The 17,863-nt window shown below is 41.5% G+C and overlaps 1 protein-coding gene across 2 annotated transcripts in view; it reads left to right on the top strand.

The window, feature by feature from the left end:
- Positions 1-12,722: 12,722 nt before the first annotated feature.
- Positions 12,723-17,863, top strand: part of LAMC1 (laminin subunit gamma 1) — a 122,168-nt gene continuing 117,027 nt past the window's right edge. The window contains exon 1 of one of the 2 annotated variants that reach the window (XM_050783347.1): positions 12,723-13,585. In XM_050783347.1, coding sequence (XP_050639304.1) covers positions 13,171-13,585 — 415 coding nt within the window. In that variant the 5' untranslated portion in view covers positions 12,723-13,170. Of the gene's footprint in view, positions 13,586-13,655; positions 15,301-17,863 lie in introns of those variants that run through there. The other variant, XM_050783353.1, reaches the window with a different exon arrangement.

Below are 17,863 nucleotides of genomic sequence, written 5' to 3'. Positions count from 1 at the left end.
ATTCACTGGGGGTGGAAGCTCTTTGCATATTAATTCATACCCACTTTATACATTTGAGTTATATAATATGACTTAAGCTTTTGTTATTTTGTAAATGTGCTTGAATAATTTTTACACTTATATACTCTATCTTCTAGACTAAATTATAGATTCCCCTTCAATTGAAACCATGATCCCTATTTGTTTTGAAACTCTTGCCTCTCCTCATACTTGTAACCTCCAGGTACTTAGCATGGCGTTCTGCATTTAGAGACCGCTTAATTTATTGAAGGATTGGCAAGGGTTAGGGTGTAAGAGTGAAAACTGGATGGGTGAAACGTCAACAGACAGATACTGGAATGGATCCTGGCTTTGCCTCGAGGGAGAAATGAACTTTGGGGAGGCTTCTAAGACTTGAGTCAGAGGTGCAAGATCCTTGGTGTTCATTGTCTTAATTTTGTTGGGCTCTATCCCAAGATTCATTTTTTTTTTTTTTTTTTTTTTTTGCCCAGGCTGAAGTGCAGTGGCATAATCTCGGCTCACTGCAACCTCCGTCTCCCAGGTTCAAGCGATTATCCTGCCTCAGCCTCCTGAGAAGCTGGGATTACAGCCGCACGCCGCCATGCCCAACTAATTTTTGTATTTTTTAGTAGAGATGGGGTTTCACTATGTTGATAAGGCTGGTCTTGAACTCCTGGTCTCGTGATCCGCCTGCCTCGGCCTCCCAAAGTGCTGAGATTACAGGCGTGAGCCACCGCGCCGGTCTTTTTTTTTTTTTTTTTAATTGAGATAGAGTCTTGCTTTGTTGCCCAGTCTGGAGTGCAGTGGCATGATCTTGCCTCACTGTAACCTCTGCCTCCCGGGTTCAAATACCATCACATTAGGAGTTGGGGCTTTGATGTATGAATTTTGGAGGGGACAGAAACACTCAGTCTGTAACAATAATTTAAAGTTCTTTTTTTTTTTTTTCTTGAAGCCCTTCTGGCTGTTGGTTATTGCCATGGTGCCAATTTCCAGGGAGTTACTTTTATCTATTTATTTGTTTTTTGAGACAGAATCTCACTCTGTCACCCAGGCTGGAGTGCAGTGGCACAATCTCGGCTCACTGCAACCTCTGCCTCCCCGGTCCAAGCGATTCTCCTACCTCAGCCTCCTGAGTGAGTAGCTGCGATTACAGGCATGAACCACCACGCCCAGCTAACGTTTGTATTTTTGGTAGAGAAGGGGTTTCACCATGTTGACCAGGCTGATCTCAAACTCCTGGCCCCAAGTGATCTGCCTGCCTCAGCCTCCCAAACTGCTGGGATTACAGGCGTGAGCTCCCGGTCAAGGAGTTACTTTTTTTTTTTGAAACGGAGTCTTGCTCTGTCGCCCAGGCTGGAGCGCAGTGGCGCCATCTCGGCTCACTGCAAGCTCCGCCTCCCGGGTTCACGCCATTCACGGAGTTACTTTTAAAAATATTGTGCTGATTTTCATGTCCCCAAATTTAGCAATTGCTTTGATCTTGCTCAATATTCATGGGCTGTTTATTTTGTGAAACACTAAGAAGAATTCTTTGAGGGTGATCATTTTATTTTTCTGCTTAAAGTTTCAAAACCTGTGAAATATTTTTTGTTTACTTGCCTTATGTAGTGATTATATTGAATTCCTGCATTATAGGCTGGATTATTTTCTTTGCTAAAGCTGCAATGATGTCAAAGAATTCTTTTCTATTCAGGTTGTCCTTTTCCACAACTCATTCCAGAATAAGCGATCAATGCTTCCATTAGCACAAATGTTCAGATGCTATTAAAAATAAGACAAGGGTGCTTTATGTCTGAAAAATTCTGTGGATGCTTATGCCTGAAAAATTCTGTGGATGCTCGTATAAACTGGACATCCAAAAAGTCATCCAGCTCTTTGAATGAAAATGTCATTCTTGTATTCAGTGAGTTCTCTGATGTCAAATTACTTCCTGGAATGACCTTTCCATAAAATCAGTTTGAATCAGTAGTAATCCTTGCTTTGGAAAAGCATATCCTATGTGGATAACAAATGGATATAGTGAACATACACCAAAGACAAGAGATGAAAGGTTAGTAGGAAATTATCATTACTGCAGTTAAAAAAAAAAAAAAAGATCGGATAAAGGATTTAAAGTCCTATACCTGGCACACTAACATTTAAAAAAATCTTTAAAAACTAAAAAAGAAATTTTTTGAGACAGGGTCTCACACTGTTGCCCAGGTTGGAGTGCAGTGGCATAATTTTGGCTCACTGCAACCTCTGCCTCCCAAGCAATCCTCCCACCTCAGTCTTCTGAGTAGCTGAGACTACAGGCATGCGCCACTATGCCCAACTTTTTTTTTTTTTTTTGTATTTTTAGTAGAGACTGGGTCTTGCCATGTTGCCCAGGCTGGTCTCGAACTCCTCGACTCATGTGATCCACCCAATTCGGCCTCCCAAAATGCTAGGATTACAGGCGCGAGCCACTTTCCATTACAATTGAAGGACTGTATAATTTGCTGAACAGTTTTTAAAATGTGATGTATGGGGAGAGGATTCTTTGGCTTTGCTGCCAGTAAGCTTACTTGAGTATGGCCATCCTGTCTCTGGACTTGGATAAAAATGGACCCTTTTTCCCTTCCTGTGGAACTAACATTGAATAAACCTTGTCTCTCCAGCATATTTATGAAGTCCTCGAGTGGTTTAACATTAAAGTTTAAGTTTTAACTTTAATAATTCAGATTGCAGCCATGGAAGAAATAATCTGTGTGCATAAATTAAAGTAAATTGAACTTTTATTTCCCTGAGCTGATCTTATCTACAACAGTGATTCCTTTTTGCAGCAGTATACAAACTGAGAATACATGTATTTTTGTGTAATGGTTATTTATCAACATTATTGTTTGTAGATTATTTCTATTATGCCTATAAATTATGTTTTTACATTTAAAAAATTCAAAACAACTTTATGAAGATATTATTTATTAGCAAAACATCCATTCAAAGATAAATGTTTTGTTATTTCGGACATAAATATCAAACCTAGGTGAATGTTAATTTGTGACTGATAGTATGACAACATACACATAAGCCAATGTTTGACCCTTGCTATGTCTTTGATAAGTCAATATAATTTGAGAGGCAGTATTATGTAATGGTGAAGACAGAGACTGTAACCAGACTGCCCGTGTCTGAATCTCAGCTCCGCCACCTATTAGCAGTATAATCCTGAGTAAGTTACTGAATCTTCTTCACCTATAAAAAACCTAGGTGTTTTCTCACCTATAAAATGGAATGATAGTAAAACTATATATCTCATAGGATTATTGCAATGATTAAATAAGTTAACATATACTGAGCACTTAAAATGTCATTGCTACAAACTCCAAATAAGTATTTGTTATTGTTGTACATAAGGGGTAAGCACATTGACTCTAATGTCAGACATCCCCAGTTTGAATCCAGTCTTTACCAGCAGCTGAATGACCTTGGAGAAGCTACTTAAAATCTTCATCTGAAAATCGGGAAAATAACAAATACAAGGACTAACTAAAATAATAGAGGCAAAAGGCATAGAAGAGTGCCCAACATATAGTAAGTGGTGAGTGAATATTAGCTATGGGTATTATTTTCACATTAGAGAGACTAAATTATATATATGTCTCCTAAATATCAAACACAGTGTGAAATGATAAGTATGCTATCAAATGAAAAATGTTATTTCCTGTTCACTAGCTTGGAGAATAACTTAAGGTCACATATTTTTAGTAGTAATATGACTCCAAATATCTATCTTGCTTATTATAAGAATGTCTTCCTTTCTTAGGTCCCCATATCATGGTAAGTTGGGGAACCCAGGGGTTGTTACTCAATTTCAAGGCATTGATTCTGATTATTCTTTTTTGCTGCTGAAAGACCATTGCTACTTCTGTAGTAGCTGCTCAGAGTAGTGCGTCAGATAGGTTCTGGTGCCAGCCCTCCTTTTCCAATTTGTTCAAACCACTGAGTCTTTCTTCTCATCTCTTTAAAGCACAGCTAGGACAGACTCCATGATTGATGCAAGGAAGAAAGTCAAGTTCCCAGTTACTTACTTTTAAATAACAATACATAGTAATAACAGACCGTACACTAAGAAAGACAACTAGAAAATCTCCTAATGTTTGGAACTAGAAAATCTCCTAATGTTTGGAAATTAAGCAACACATATAAGTAACCTATGGGTTAAAATAGAAATTGCAACCAAAATTAGAAAATGTTTTGAACTGAATAATAACAAATAATAAGCCACATCAAAAGTCATGAGATGTGGCCGGATGCGGTGGCTCATGCCTGTAATCCCAGCACCTTGGGAGGCTGAGGTGGGCAGATGACTTTGAGGCCAAGAGTTTGAGACCAGCCTGGCCAACATGGTGAGACCTTGTCTCTACTAAAAATACAAAAAATTAGCCGCGCATGGTGGCACGCACCTATAATCCCAGCTACTCAGGAGGCTGAGGCATGAGAATCGCTTGAACCTGGGAGGTGGAGGTTGCAGTGAGCTGAGATCGTGCCACTGCACTCTACCCTGGAGGACAGAGGGAGACTCTGTCTCAAAAAAAAAAAAAAGTAATGAGATGCAGCTAAAGTGCTGTTTAGAGGGAAATCTATATTCTTTAGCATGTGTTAGGAAAAAATGGCTGAAATTCATTATCTAGGATTTCATCTCAAGAGGTTAGAATATGACATCCATTGTTTAGTTCCCACTTATAAGTGAGTACGTGTGGTATTTGATTTTCTGTTTCTGCATTAATTCACTAGGATAATGGCCTCTAGCTGCATCCACGTTGCTGCAGAGGACATGATTTTGTTCTTTTTTTTATGGTTGTATAGTATTTCATAGTGCATACACACCATATTTTCTTTATCCAATCCACTGTTAATGGATACTTAGGTTGATTTCATGCCTTTACTATCATAATTAGTGCTGTGATAAACATACTAGTGCAGATGTCTTTTTGATACAACTATTTATTTTCCTTCGGGTAGATACCCAGTAGTGGGATTGCTGGGTTGCATGGTAGTTTTATTTTTAATTCTTTGAGAAATCTCCATAATATGTTCTATGGAGATTTAACTAATTTACATTCCCACCAACACTTTTGCTTATGCTTGAATTTTTTCATAATAAAAATTTCAAAAGGAGAAACACTATTGAAGAGGGAAAAGGCAAACCACAAAGAAGACATTTGCAACACATAGCACAAGGAAAGGAGACTATATCCAAAATAGGTAAAGAATCCCTACAAATCAGTAAGAAAGAGAAAGACAACTCAATAGAGTAATTAGCAAAAACATAAAGTGGCACAAAAGAAGATACCCAAATGGTTAATAAATATATGAAAAGGAGGCCAGTTGAATTAGTAATCAAGGAATTAGAAATTAAACCCACCAATTATAAAGTACGATCCAATAATACACATAATTTATATTTTGCGCAAATACGTATATAAATGGGAGTTAGAGTACCTCAAGTTCAGTGCCAATATCAAAATAATATTAGCCGAGAATAGCTACAATTTAAAACACTCGAAAATACCAAGTATGGTTGAGGATGTGGTGAAACAGCAACTCTTGTATGCAGCTGATTGGAGCGAACATTGGTACAACCAATTTGGAAAACAGTTTGGTATTGCCTACCAAATTTGAATATATGCCTACCCCTATGACCCAACAATTCCACTCCTATGTATATACCCACCAAAAGTGTGTGTGTGTAAAAAAATGTGTCTGCAAAAAACAAGTAAGATGATAAAAACATAGTAACATCCTTCGGAATAGTTTCAAACTGGAAACTACTGAAATGTCCAACAACAGTTAAATGAATAAATAAATTGTAGTGTATTTATACAATAGAATAGCATACAACAAGGAAAAATAAGGAATTTTTGCACATACATCAATTGACACGTCAAAACCTAATATTGACCAAAACAAGCCATTCCCACACAACATACAATGTGATTTCATTTAAATAGCATTCAAAAGCAAGCAAAACTAATCTGCAGTGACATAAGCAAGAACTGAAGTTACATTTGAGGAGAAGTGGGGGATACTGACTGGCCAGGGACAGGACAGGGCTTTGGGGTTAGGGTAATATTTCATTTTTAGACCTGGGTAGTGATCACAGGAGCATACACTTTGTGATTCTCTCATCTGACTTTCAAACTATACCCTTGGATTTTATGTACTTTTCTATATCTACGCTGAATTTCAATAAAAGATGTCTATTACAACAAAAGAAAGATATGAACTAGGAGAGAGAGTTCTGATAAATGAAAAAGCCATTTTAGTGCATAGAATGATGGGGGAAATGTTTTAAAATCTTGCTTTAATTTGGTCATTACAATAAACACAATTTGGGTGGGAAGAAAAAGTAATTAACATTTGTTCAAATACAGATATAAACTAGAGATGGAGGCCGTTAAGTTCTGTGCCTGGACCATAATAATTTCAGCTGGAAATTTTTTTAAAAGCTGGTGTTACAACATTCCACCACAGCCCAAAAAAGAATATTACTCAAAGAGCTGTGAACTTCTAATTTTGCACAATATAACTTCCAGGCACACCCTCCAAAAAAATCTGTTGCAATATATACCAACATAATGGAATGAGGTGATAAACTATTTAATATAAGACAATTAAATTCTGGGGGAAACTACCAATAATAATAGCTTTGGTTTTAAAAAAATTACCTGGTCGGGCGCGGTGGCTTACTCCTGTAGTCCCAACACTTTGGGAAGCTGAGTGGGGGTGGGTCACGAGGTCAGGAATTCAAGACCAGCCTGGCCAAGAAGGTGAAACCCCGACTACTAAAAACTACAAAAATTAGCCGGGCGTGGTGGCAGGTGCCTGTAATCCCAGCTACTCGGGAGGCTGAGGCAGGTGAATTGCTTGAACCTGGGCAGCAGAGGTTGCAGTGAGCCAAGATCACGCCACTGCACTGCAGCCTGGGAGACAGAGTGAGACTACATCTCAAAAAAAAAAAAAAAAAAAAAATTACCCTTTCTTTCTAAGAGTAATCAGTTAACCCTGTCAGGGTCAACAACTTATTAAGGAAATTCTGAGTTCCCATGATAAAACCATGTTATCTACACATAAAAGAGTATTTATCTCTGTTCTTTATAGTGAGATACAGTTCGCATTTGGTTAGCAGAATAACAAGATTTTTGAGATGTGAAGTTCTCTCTTTTCTTCATGGGAAAATTTTGAGTGGGGTGAGGTTGGTCTTTGCTACTCATTTTTGGAAATACTTCCTTTTTTATTGTATTTGTATATTGTTATAAATAAAATTCTGGTTTAAATATTATGAATTAGGGATGTGTCCTTTTGTCTCTCTTTCAAAACTAGTATCACGAGATAAACATAGTTTGCATTGGACGCATGGGTAAAAACAGGGGAACCCTTATACACTGCTGGTGAGAGTGTAAATAAGTACAGTCACTATGAAGAACAGTATTGAGGTTCTTCAAAGAACTACAAATAGAACTGTCGTATAATCCGGCAATCCCACTACTGGATATATATTCAAAGAAAGGAAATCAGTACACCGAAGATATATCTGTTCCCTAAGTTTACTGCAACATTACTCACAACAGCTAAGATATGGAATCTACCCACCTGTCCATCAACAGATGACTGAATAAAGGAAATGTGGTATACACACACAGTCACACACAATGGAATACTATTCAACCATTAAAAAGAGTGAAATTCTGTCATTCATAGCAACATGGATGAGCCTGGAGGACATTATGTTAAGTGAAATAAGCCAGGAATAGAAAGACAAATGCCGCATGTTCTCACTCATATGTTGAAGCTAAAAAAGTTAATCTTGTAGAAGTAGAGAGCAGAATAGTGGTTACTAGAGACTGGGAAAAGTAGTTGGGATGGGGGATAGATGCAGATTGGTTAAATTATATAAAATTACAGCTAGTTAGGAGAAATAAATTCCAGTTTTCCATATAGCACTATAGGCTGACTATAGTTAAAAATAATTTATTATATATTTTTAAATAGCTAGAGGAGAGGATATTGAATGTTCTTAACACAAAGAAATGATGACTGGGCATGATGGCTCACACCTGTAATTCCAGCCCTTCGGGAGGCCAAGGTGGGAGGATCGCTTGAACCCAGAAGTTCAAGATTAGCCTGGGCAGCAAGGTGAGACCACATCTTCACTAAAATTAAAAAAAAATTAGTCGGGCATGGTGGCCCATGCCTGTGGTACCAGCTACTCAGGAGGCTGAGGTGGGATGACCACTTGAGCCCTGGAGTTGGAGGCTGCAGTGAGCTGTGTTTGCACCATTGCACTCCAGGGTGGGTGACTTAAAAAAAAAAAAAGATAAATGTTTGAGGTGACATATATGCAAGTCACCCTCATTTGATGAATATACACTGTATGTATCAAAACATCATTAGGTACTCCATAAATATGTGTGATTATTATTAGAAAAGTAAATTTTTTTTCAAAACAAAGGAGTTTGGGCAATTCTGTAAAAAAAAAAAAAAAAAGAAGAAGAAGAATTGGGTGCATGGGCCTGAGTGGGGAGGAAGGGTTTTACCTCATACAAGAGGAATCCTGTCTTTACCTGAGCTCGCCACAAAAGATACCTTATCTTGTTTTGCTTGGATTTGTACCAAGGACCTAGGCAGGATCTATAAACCTAACACAAAGCATCATGTGTAGTCATTGTAACTTTGAAGAGGGATATTGTCATTCTCTTCCAGTATCACATTAATTTTTACCTAATTTTAAATTCTTATTTGATAACCTAAAAACTTTGGGAATGTGAGAACGCTCTTCCCTTATCCTCTTTCCTATCATGACCTTTACATAACCGAAAAGGAAACAGCATTGGTCAGGGAGCCAGAAAGAGCAGGTTCCCGGCCTGACTTTCCTCCTACTTGTCTACAGAGGTTACTTAATCTCTTTGAGCCTTAATTTCTTCAGCTCCACATAGGTGATAACATTCTTCACTTCCGTGTAATTTTGAAAAGTGTAACATAGAATGTAAATATAGGCTAATACTGTCAATCATTATTAATAATTATTATGTTTAGGTTGCATTTCTAAATATAAAAAGATAAAGCATATAGTATAGTGAGGCTTAGGCTTGGGAAGAATACAAGGAAATGAGGTCAGAAAGAATAAGGACTGAAAAAATAAACGCATTGGTAATTATAAAAAGATAAAAAATGACAAAGTTGCAATGGAAAGGTCAGTGCAAACTTTTAAATTATTTTTCTAATTATATCACACATTCTAAATCCTGCTGTAGTAGACATCGGTTGTTTTTCCTGCCTTGTAACCTGCCCTCTTCTGGCAACAGCAAGCTTTCCTTTCGACTGCTTTTCCCACATTCCATGGTTTTCTGGTGGGCTGCCAACCACCACACACATGGTATTCTATTTACCTAGCTTTGGGGGTATGCCAGGTGACCGAAGTCGAGCCAATCAGCATCCTTCCTTGAATTTATAGATTATGAAGGGATAAATCTCTTTTCTCTGGAGTTTCACATTTTTTTTTCTTTAATTGGAGCTCTCTTGCCTGTACAATAAACAATAAACAATTTCATTTCCTCATCCTGCCTTCATTGCTGCATAGACACTGATAATTGGGCACTAAGATTATCTTTTGAGGGACCTGAATAAAACATTTTTCGTCTAAGTACCATGTCTGGTGGATAATGAAACTCCCCACCCCCTCCCTCTCCCCTCTCCCTCCCTCCATTCTCTCTTTTCTTTTCTTTTTCTTTCTTCTTTCTTTTCTTTCTCTCTGTTTTCTTTCCTTCTTTTCTTCCTTTTTTTCTTTCTTTCTTCCTCTCTCTTTCAGATAATCCCCTTCCCTCCCCTCCCCCCTTCCTCCTCTCCTCCCCTCCCCCTCCCTCCCTCCCCTCCCCTCCCCTCCCCTCCCCTCTTCTCTCCCCTCCCCTCCCCTCTTCTCTCCCCTCCCCTCCCCTCTTCTCTTCTCTTTCTTGAGACAGAGCCTCACCCAGGCTGGAGTGCAGTGGTACAATTTCGCTCATTGTAACTTCCGCCTCCTGGATTCAGGTAATTCTACTGTCTCAGTTTCCCGAGTAGCTGGGATTACAGGCATGCGACACAACGCCGGGATGATTTTTTTTTTTTCTTTGAGACAGAGTCTTCCTCTGTCGCTCAGGCTGGAGTGCAGTGGCGTGATCTTGGCTCACTGCAACCTCCGCCCTCCCCAGTTCAAGCGATTGTCCTGCCTCAGCTGCCTGAGTAGCTGGGATTACAGGCGCGCGCCACCACACCTAACTAATTTTTGTATTTTTTAGTAGAGTTGGGGTTTCACCACGTTGGCTAGGCTGGTCTGGAACTCCTGACCTCAAGTGATCCACCTGCCTCAGCCTTCCAAAGTGCTGGGATTACAGGCGTGAGCCAACGACCCCGGCCGGCCCGGCTAATTTTTGTAATTTTAGTAGAGTCAGGGTTTCACTATCTTGGCTGGGCTGGTCTTGAACTCAAGCAATCCTCCGCCTTGGCTTCCCAAAGTGCTGGAATTACAGGCGTGAGCCACCGCGCCCGGCTGATAATGAAATTTCTAAGCACTTAAGAACATGCATTCAAAAGGCTCTGGAGTTTTTTGAAAAATAGGGTAACCTGCAGTAAAAGAAAATTTTACACACTTTCACTTTTTTTTTCTTTAAATACTAAGTATATTTAGTAGACTGGCATCTCCAGGTGGCTAAAATAATTCGTTGATATCATCAAACATCTAATTAGTGTTCAAATTTCTCAAATTGTCTTAAAAATTCTGTTTTAACCATTGATTTGTTTGAATCAAGATCCAAATAACGGAGCAGAATTTTTATCACCAAGCCCACTGGCTGGTTACACTTTACCTCTTTTCAAAACAGATGTTTGTCACTGTAACACATTTCTATAAGCAAGAGAATTGAGGGATTAATTCAAGGTCTCTATATGTGCTTTACAAATATCAGATAGGCTCTGGTAATTAAATTACGGAAAATTCGCATAAGTAATATCTTGATGTTAATCTTGGACATTAGGACTCAAAAGGCAGCAATGACAAAGAAACCCATTTATGTTGATTTCACAGCCTTTGGGGGTCTCCTTGCCTTTATTTTGATTGTTGGAAACAGACCCACTCTTTGGCCACTATATAACAAAGTACTAAAAATGTATAATAACGCAAATTCATTAACATGTTTATTAAAATACAGACACGTTTATTACAAATCTGTAGCTTTATTTACAACTAACATCCTTATTTTTGTTCTATATGCCCACGTTTGTTCTCAAGTACAACGAAGGACTGAGAGAGCACATAATCCCCTCTAGGTGTAAATGAACGTATTTATTTTGCTTCAACTCATGTATGAAAGGATTAAAAAATTATTATAGCCCCCACAACTTAGTTCTCCCAAAGAGAAGGTGCCAAGAATGAAGCACCTTTAGCCATCCATAATCTCCACCCATCTCATCAAATAAACGGAAGTGATGAACATACTTGCTAAGTAAGCTCAGTCGTGTAATACGTCCCTAGATTCCCCTCCCTTCTTCATCCGACCAGAACATTATCCTTAAGGTTTTCCTAACTAGCAGTCTGCGTCTAACACTGACCCTAACTATCCAGAGTCACCTAACATATGCTTATTTCCTTGTTTCAGATTCCCATTATCCCTATCTTAATGGGACAACTGGGTCCGAAACTATGCATGTGGTTTTTTTTTTTGTTGTTGTTCTGTTTTTGCCGTGTACTTATTATCCACACCTTATCATCAAGTTCCTCAAAAGCTAGAACAAAACAAATCCGTGTCATCCACTATGTGCATCCTTCCTCTCTGCTTGGGGACGCCAAGGGTTTCAAGCTGCTGCCTCCTTGCCCTGGTCTCTGCTTGCCGTATCAGCCCTGGGTAAGCGCCCAGGTTCTGCTCAGGGACTAAAACTCATGATCTTCTGGCTCAGTTTCTGTGAACTGAGTCATTCTGGCACTGAGAATATTCCGTGACTCAGCAGGCCCGAAAAGGAGGATGTCAGAATCCACATAATTTCGAGTCTTTTAAAGGCAAGCCGAGGGACACAAACAACACAGCGGAAGAATTTCGCAGTGGGTCGTGCGTACCCAAGGGAAAAATGTCATTCCATTCCCAGCCTTTTCACTTCCTTCCTTGCCCCGGTAAAACGACTGGTTACACTTTAATTCAGCGGCAGGAAATCGCTTCACAAAACTCATCTGGCTGCTGCGGGCCCTTCTGATTCTCCAGGGACAGTGTCGGCCCCATGGACGCCCCGGACTTCTGTTCGGGAGGGGCTGGCGCGGGACCCCGGGCAGCAGCGGGCGCTCCCGGGTGGGACCGACACCTGGCTGGGCGGGGACCCTCCTGCCGCAGCCCAAATGGGCGCGAGGCGCCAGGGACGACCCCGAGCGACCTCCTGACCCGGCGTCGCCCCTCTAAGGCGCCCTCCCCCGCCTCCTCCCGCAACCCAGAGTCTCCCAGGCCGCGGAGGCCGAGGACCCCGGCGACTCCCGCGCGGGGAGCCGGGTCTGCGAGGCCGCCCTTCCCTCCCGGCATGCACCATCCTGCCGCCCTCTCCTCCCCTCCCCTCCCCTCCCCTCCCCCAACCCCCTCCCCGGCTCCCCGCCCACCCCGCGCGCCCCTCCCCCCGGTCGCGCGCAGCGGGCCCGAGCACGAGACGCCGCCGCCCCCGCCGCCGCCTGGAGTTGCCGGGACGGACGCGCAGTCCATGGGGCGCGCAGGGCCAGGGAGTTGCCCCAGGGACCGCGGGAGTTGCTGAGAGGAGACCGGGTTGGGCTTTCTCCTCTCCCAGACCCCACCCGACCCTGCCGATCCCACCCCCTGCTCCTTCCTCCCCGGGGGCGCGCACTCGGGCACGCGCTCGGAAGTCGGGGGTCGGCGCGGAGTGCAGGCTGCTTCGCGGGGTAGGTTAGGGAAGCGCGGAGGCGGCGCGCGGGGGCCGCGGTCGGCGAGCAGCGCGGTCCTCGCTAGGGGCGCCCGCCCGTCAGTCTCTCCGGCGCGAGTCGCCGCCACCGCCAGCCCGGGAGTCAGGCCCCTGGGCCCCCAGGCTCAAGCAGCGAAGCGGCCTCCGGGGAACGCCGCTAGGCTAGAGGAACGCGCCGGTGCCCTTGCCTTCGCCGTGGCCCAGCGTGCGGGCGGCGGGATGAGGGGGAGCCAGCGGGCCGCGCCGGCCCTGCGGCGCCGGGGGCGGCTCTGGCCCGTGTTGGTCGTGCTGGCGGCCGCCGCGGCGGGCTGTGCCCAGGCAGCCATGGACGAGTGCACGGACGAGGGCGGGCGGCCGCAGCGCTGCATGCCCGAGTTCGTCAACGCCGCCTTCAACGTGACCGTGGTGGCTACCAACACGTGTGGGACTCCGCCCGAGGAGTACTGTGTGCAGACCGGGGTGACCGGGGTCACCAAGTCCTGTCACCTGTGCGACGCCGGGCAGCCCCACCTGCAGCACGGGGCAGCCTTCCTGACCGACTACAACAACCAGGCCGACACCACCTGGTGGCAAAGCCAGACCATGCTGGCCGGGGTGCAGTACCCCAGCTCCATCAACCTCACGCTGCACCTGGGTAAGCGGTGACAGCCCCGTCCCCTGCTACTGCTCGCCAGCAGCCCAGCTCCCGGACCGGCTCCGTCCCCGTAGCCGGCCTCACGGACCCAGACAGCCGCGTGTTGGCTCTCTGTTCCCCGGCATGGGCCACACAGAAACTCCTTTCTCCAACTTCTGAAATAGATCTAGCTTTTAACATCCCGTGAGGGCCAGAATGTTCCGCACGAGTCTCTCTGCTTTCCTGTTCTTTCTGACTTAACGGGATTCTGGCTCTCTGATTATTCTGCATTTCGGCTGTTAGGATTGTGGTTCCTCCCCTCCACCTTTTTTTTTTTTTTTTTCTGAAGCGTTAATCAGAAACTCCCATCCCCACTTTTCTCTTTGCTAGCAAGGCCGTCACAGCGCATACTTGGATCAGAAACAAGAAGGTCTGCCTTAAACATTTTCGTCTTTAAAATGTTTAGATGTCCCTCCAGGGCTGAGGGTGATTGTTCTGTTAAGGGGGAATTTGAGAGGAGCAAATGCCTTCGCTGCCTATATTGCCTATGTGGAATTAAAACATAAATTCACTTTTGAAGTTATTGTTCTTTATAGCTGCTCAGCCTTAAAAGCCACAGAGCGATTTGACTGCTAATCCTGGTGCAGAATAAACAAAAGGAAGTGCACTCACTGTAATTGCTGGGCACAGCCTTGTCCCTGGGTAAAAAGGCTCTCCTTTACTGTCTTCCCTTTTGCTTTCATTCAAAGCAAGTGTAGAAACACGTATAAGTGATCTTTCAGAAATCAGGGAAGGGATGTATAGAAAACTTCATGGCAGGGCAGTGGATGAGGATGGACATGTGTATCTGGAAGTACCAAAAATAATGTTCGATCTAGGTAAGTTTTTCCTCATCTATTGAGATATGTAAATAGGCAGAAAGTTTCATTATTGTGTTTAACCGAGGAACCAATGTGTGAGAAACTGACGTTTGACTGAGCGCTTCACTCCCCATTACCTTGGAAGGCTTGATTATTACCAGTAGCTGGTACTAACGAACTTCCAGAGAGAACAGACTGCCCCAAGCCATTCTTCTGTCAAGGGAGGGTAATTCTGTGAGGCTAATATCCCTTGGGGGTGTTGGAAAGGAACATGTTGTTGGCAAATGGTTCTTTTGATCATGGTTTTGCTGCTCTCCGGTACACTAAACTTTATTTAAGTATCAGGATTCCAGAGAAAGAATTTGACTTACAAAAAGTACTTTGAAAAGTGGGATTAAATTATTGTGTGTGGAATAAGTGTCAGAAAAGCAGAATTATTTAACATCTTATTTGCAGTTGAGTCATTAAACAAATGAAACATTCTGAAAATAATTTCATAAAATGATACTATGAGGTATCTGTTTTTCAGGGATTGAAGAAGTAAAGTGCACTGAGTTCAGTTTTTTAAAGGTGCCTTTCTAAAGACATAGCTAGTGACCGAGGGTTTCCTAAGATGTGTGGGATTGCTCTTTTTTTTCTCCTGTTATATTTTTTAAATTGGTCAAAATTATTTTTGAAATTTGTATCTAAGTATTTTTGTTTAACTTTTGACTTGTTAAAGTTTCTGTGTTCAAGTTTGAATACCCTTGAAGTCTTATTTTGTTCATTTTCAGATTTTAAAATTTTCAAAGAAAAGGCGTTGCCTGATGTCTCAAATCTCAGATGCCTGAAATTCAATCGACAATTACTGAACAACAGTCTCTTATTTACATAAAGGTGGGGCTCTTGGCTCTCTGAATTTTCTCTTGTAGGCACTGTGTAGCTAAAGGTCGTTTAAGGTGATTTCAGAGGTAGATAGATTACTCAGTGATTACTACCCTGTTGCAAAGATAATGTGGTAGAGTAAGCTGGTATCAGTTAAGTTAGATTGCTCCCACTGGGAGGCAGGTATGTTAACTTTGGGTCATGGTTGATTAAAAGGTCAAAAGAGATCTTAGAGTTTGCCTCTAACATCACTTTTTACTATAAAATGTTTCATGCTTGGACTTGGTTTTGCTGAAATTTCCCTCAACTTTTGGTAATATTGTTGCTAAATGAAATTCATAAAACTGAGTTTAAAACTTTGTAAGTTAAAAGTATTTTCTTACAAGTATTGTGATTAACTGTAAAAATACGTACTTTTTAGTTTAAGCTAACTTGACACGGATACTTGACTTACACTTGTTCTTGGATCAGAAATGACATCCTGGAAGAAGTCATGTGTCGTGGAGGAGGTGGGAAGGGGGAAAGGTTTGTGTGTAGTGAGGTTGAGGTTTCTCTTTCTCTCCCCCCCCACCTCGTCTTTAATGATAAGATTATATGTATACATGTATGTTTTGATCAACAATTTATGACAAGTATGCAAGGTGTTATATGTCACTGTGTGTTTTGATGTTCAGCATATTCACTCCCCAACTCCAGTTACTCCATGGGCTGTAGCTAACTGATTATTTCCCATGAATTAAAGTACCATGACTGTTTTGTGCATCTATTAAATCTCCCTTCCAGTTCAAATTTCACATACCCTTAAGCAAGTGATGCATATTGTGCTTCGCCCTTACAGAGCATGTGAAACTAGAAATGAGTAGTGTGAAAGAGCACTTTTCTAGCCTTCCTTTTGATGTTGAACTTTCAGTACAGTAAACTTTAAAATAAGCAGTCAAATCGTACATAAGAAATGTAAGTAGTTATGTAAGTGTTTGGGCACTGACTTTTTTAAATTATAAAAATGAAACATGACATTGTAAATTCAAACAGTAAGTATAGTGACAAGTGAGTCTCTTTATCACTACCTGCTAAGCTCCATGCCCTAGAGACCACCATTCAGAATTTCTTACATTAATATGACCCTCTAGAAATTTTTCGTGCATACATGTGTATATATCAAATTATAGGATCATTGTAACTGGTACTTTTTGGGAGGCTGAGGCGTATTTTAACAGATGGCAAATACAAATCTGATTATTGTACCTGTATCATCATTTGCTATACAAAAGCCAGGAAAATCAGTGTTGATTTTGAAAACGGCCATCTTAAAAGCTTAAAAGCACCATACACAGTAATCCAGGGTGCAGGGTGTAGTGTGTCCTCGGATAAAAAGAGTTAAAGTTGCTATGGGAACCAGAATTGCACTTTCTGCTTGTTATGGGGAGAAATCTCAACCAGCCACCCTTTTCTAAAAAGAAGTCTTTTTTGTTTCGCCGTCAACTTCTGGATGGATTATTCAATTGCTGTTAAAAAGTTTGGCTTTTATGTCTTATAGTAAGTTTTTATCCGTACTAGTGGGGTAGTTGATACTATGATTGTAGCTGAGGATTTGCCTTTTATTAAACAGCCCCTTTAATTAATTTGATAATCATTGTGGATGGAAACTTGGCAGACAGGATCCTAATCTTGAGAAAGGTAGCTTTTCCTTTTTCTAAAAACAGTTAGATTAAGGAAAAGAGTGCTTATAAAACCAACCCAATCAAAGTTTATGGAACTCCTAAAATTAACACTGAGACCAGATTAGTTTCCAAGCTCCTCGTAAACTGTAGGAACCAGTAGTGATTAAATGAAGCTTTTAAATCTGTATCTGAATATCTTTTTGTGTGTGTGTAAATTAGAATAATTGATATATAGGCTATTGCCATTTATTCTCTTTGGTCCTCTGCTGAGTGTGTATGTATTTAACATGGAACAAATGGCAATTTCTCCCTCCAGGAAAAACCTTTGCAAGGTGGGTTCTCACTGTGTCAGGGAATAGCTCACTGTGGTGACTTCACTGTGGTATTTGTGCACCCTGAGGGGACACTATTTTAGTTTGTCTCACAAAGGCCTGATTTACATTTTGCAGGTTTCAACTTGAGGAGTTAAGGAGCTCTTCCTTAATGGCCAGCAGTTGTTGAACACAGATTTATAAAGTTGCTGTTGGCTGTTTTCCTGTTCTCTAGTTCACTGCTTTTTCTCCAAATTCCTTCTGCATTCTAAGGGCATTCAAAAAAGAATTTACACATTAGGTGAGAAGTTGGAGCTATAAGGCATCCTGAGCTCACCTCTTCCATTTGTCATTGGTCACATATGTGGGAGGAATCAAGTTTTGACTATTTCAATTCTAAATAATTTTTAAAAATTGGGTGTGTCTTTTGCTATGCACTCCTTCCTCCTGTGCATACTTTCTCATGTTATTGGCAGATATTCTGCAAACGTTTTAAAAAATACTCTTGAAGTATATACCACTGTACCTGATAGAAAGATGTAGAAGATTGAGGGTCCTGTCTTCAGAAGATTATACTCTATTAGGAATTTATACACTCATAAT

Source organism: Macaca thibetana, chromosome 1 (genome assembly GCF_024542745.1).
Source record: "Macaca thibetana thibetana isolate TM-01 chromosome 1, ASM2454274v1, whole genome shotgun sequence".
Classification (NCBI taxonomy): Eukaryota; Metazoa; Chordata; class Mammalia; order Primates; family Cercopithecidae; genus Macaca; species Macaca thibetana.
The sequence above is the reverse complement of the archived record's forward strand: the minus strand, read 5'-3'. Positions and strand labels throughout refer to the sequence as shown.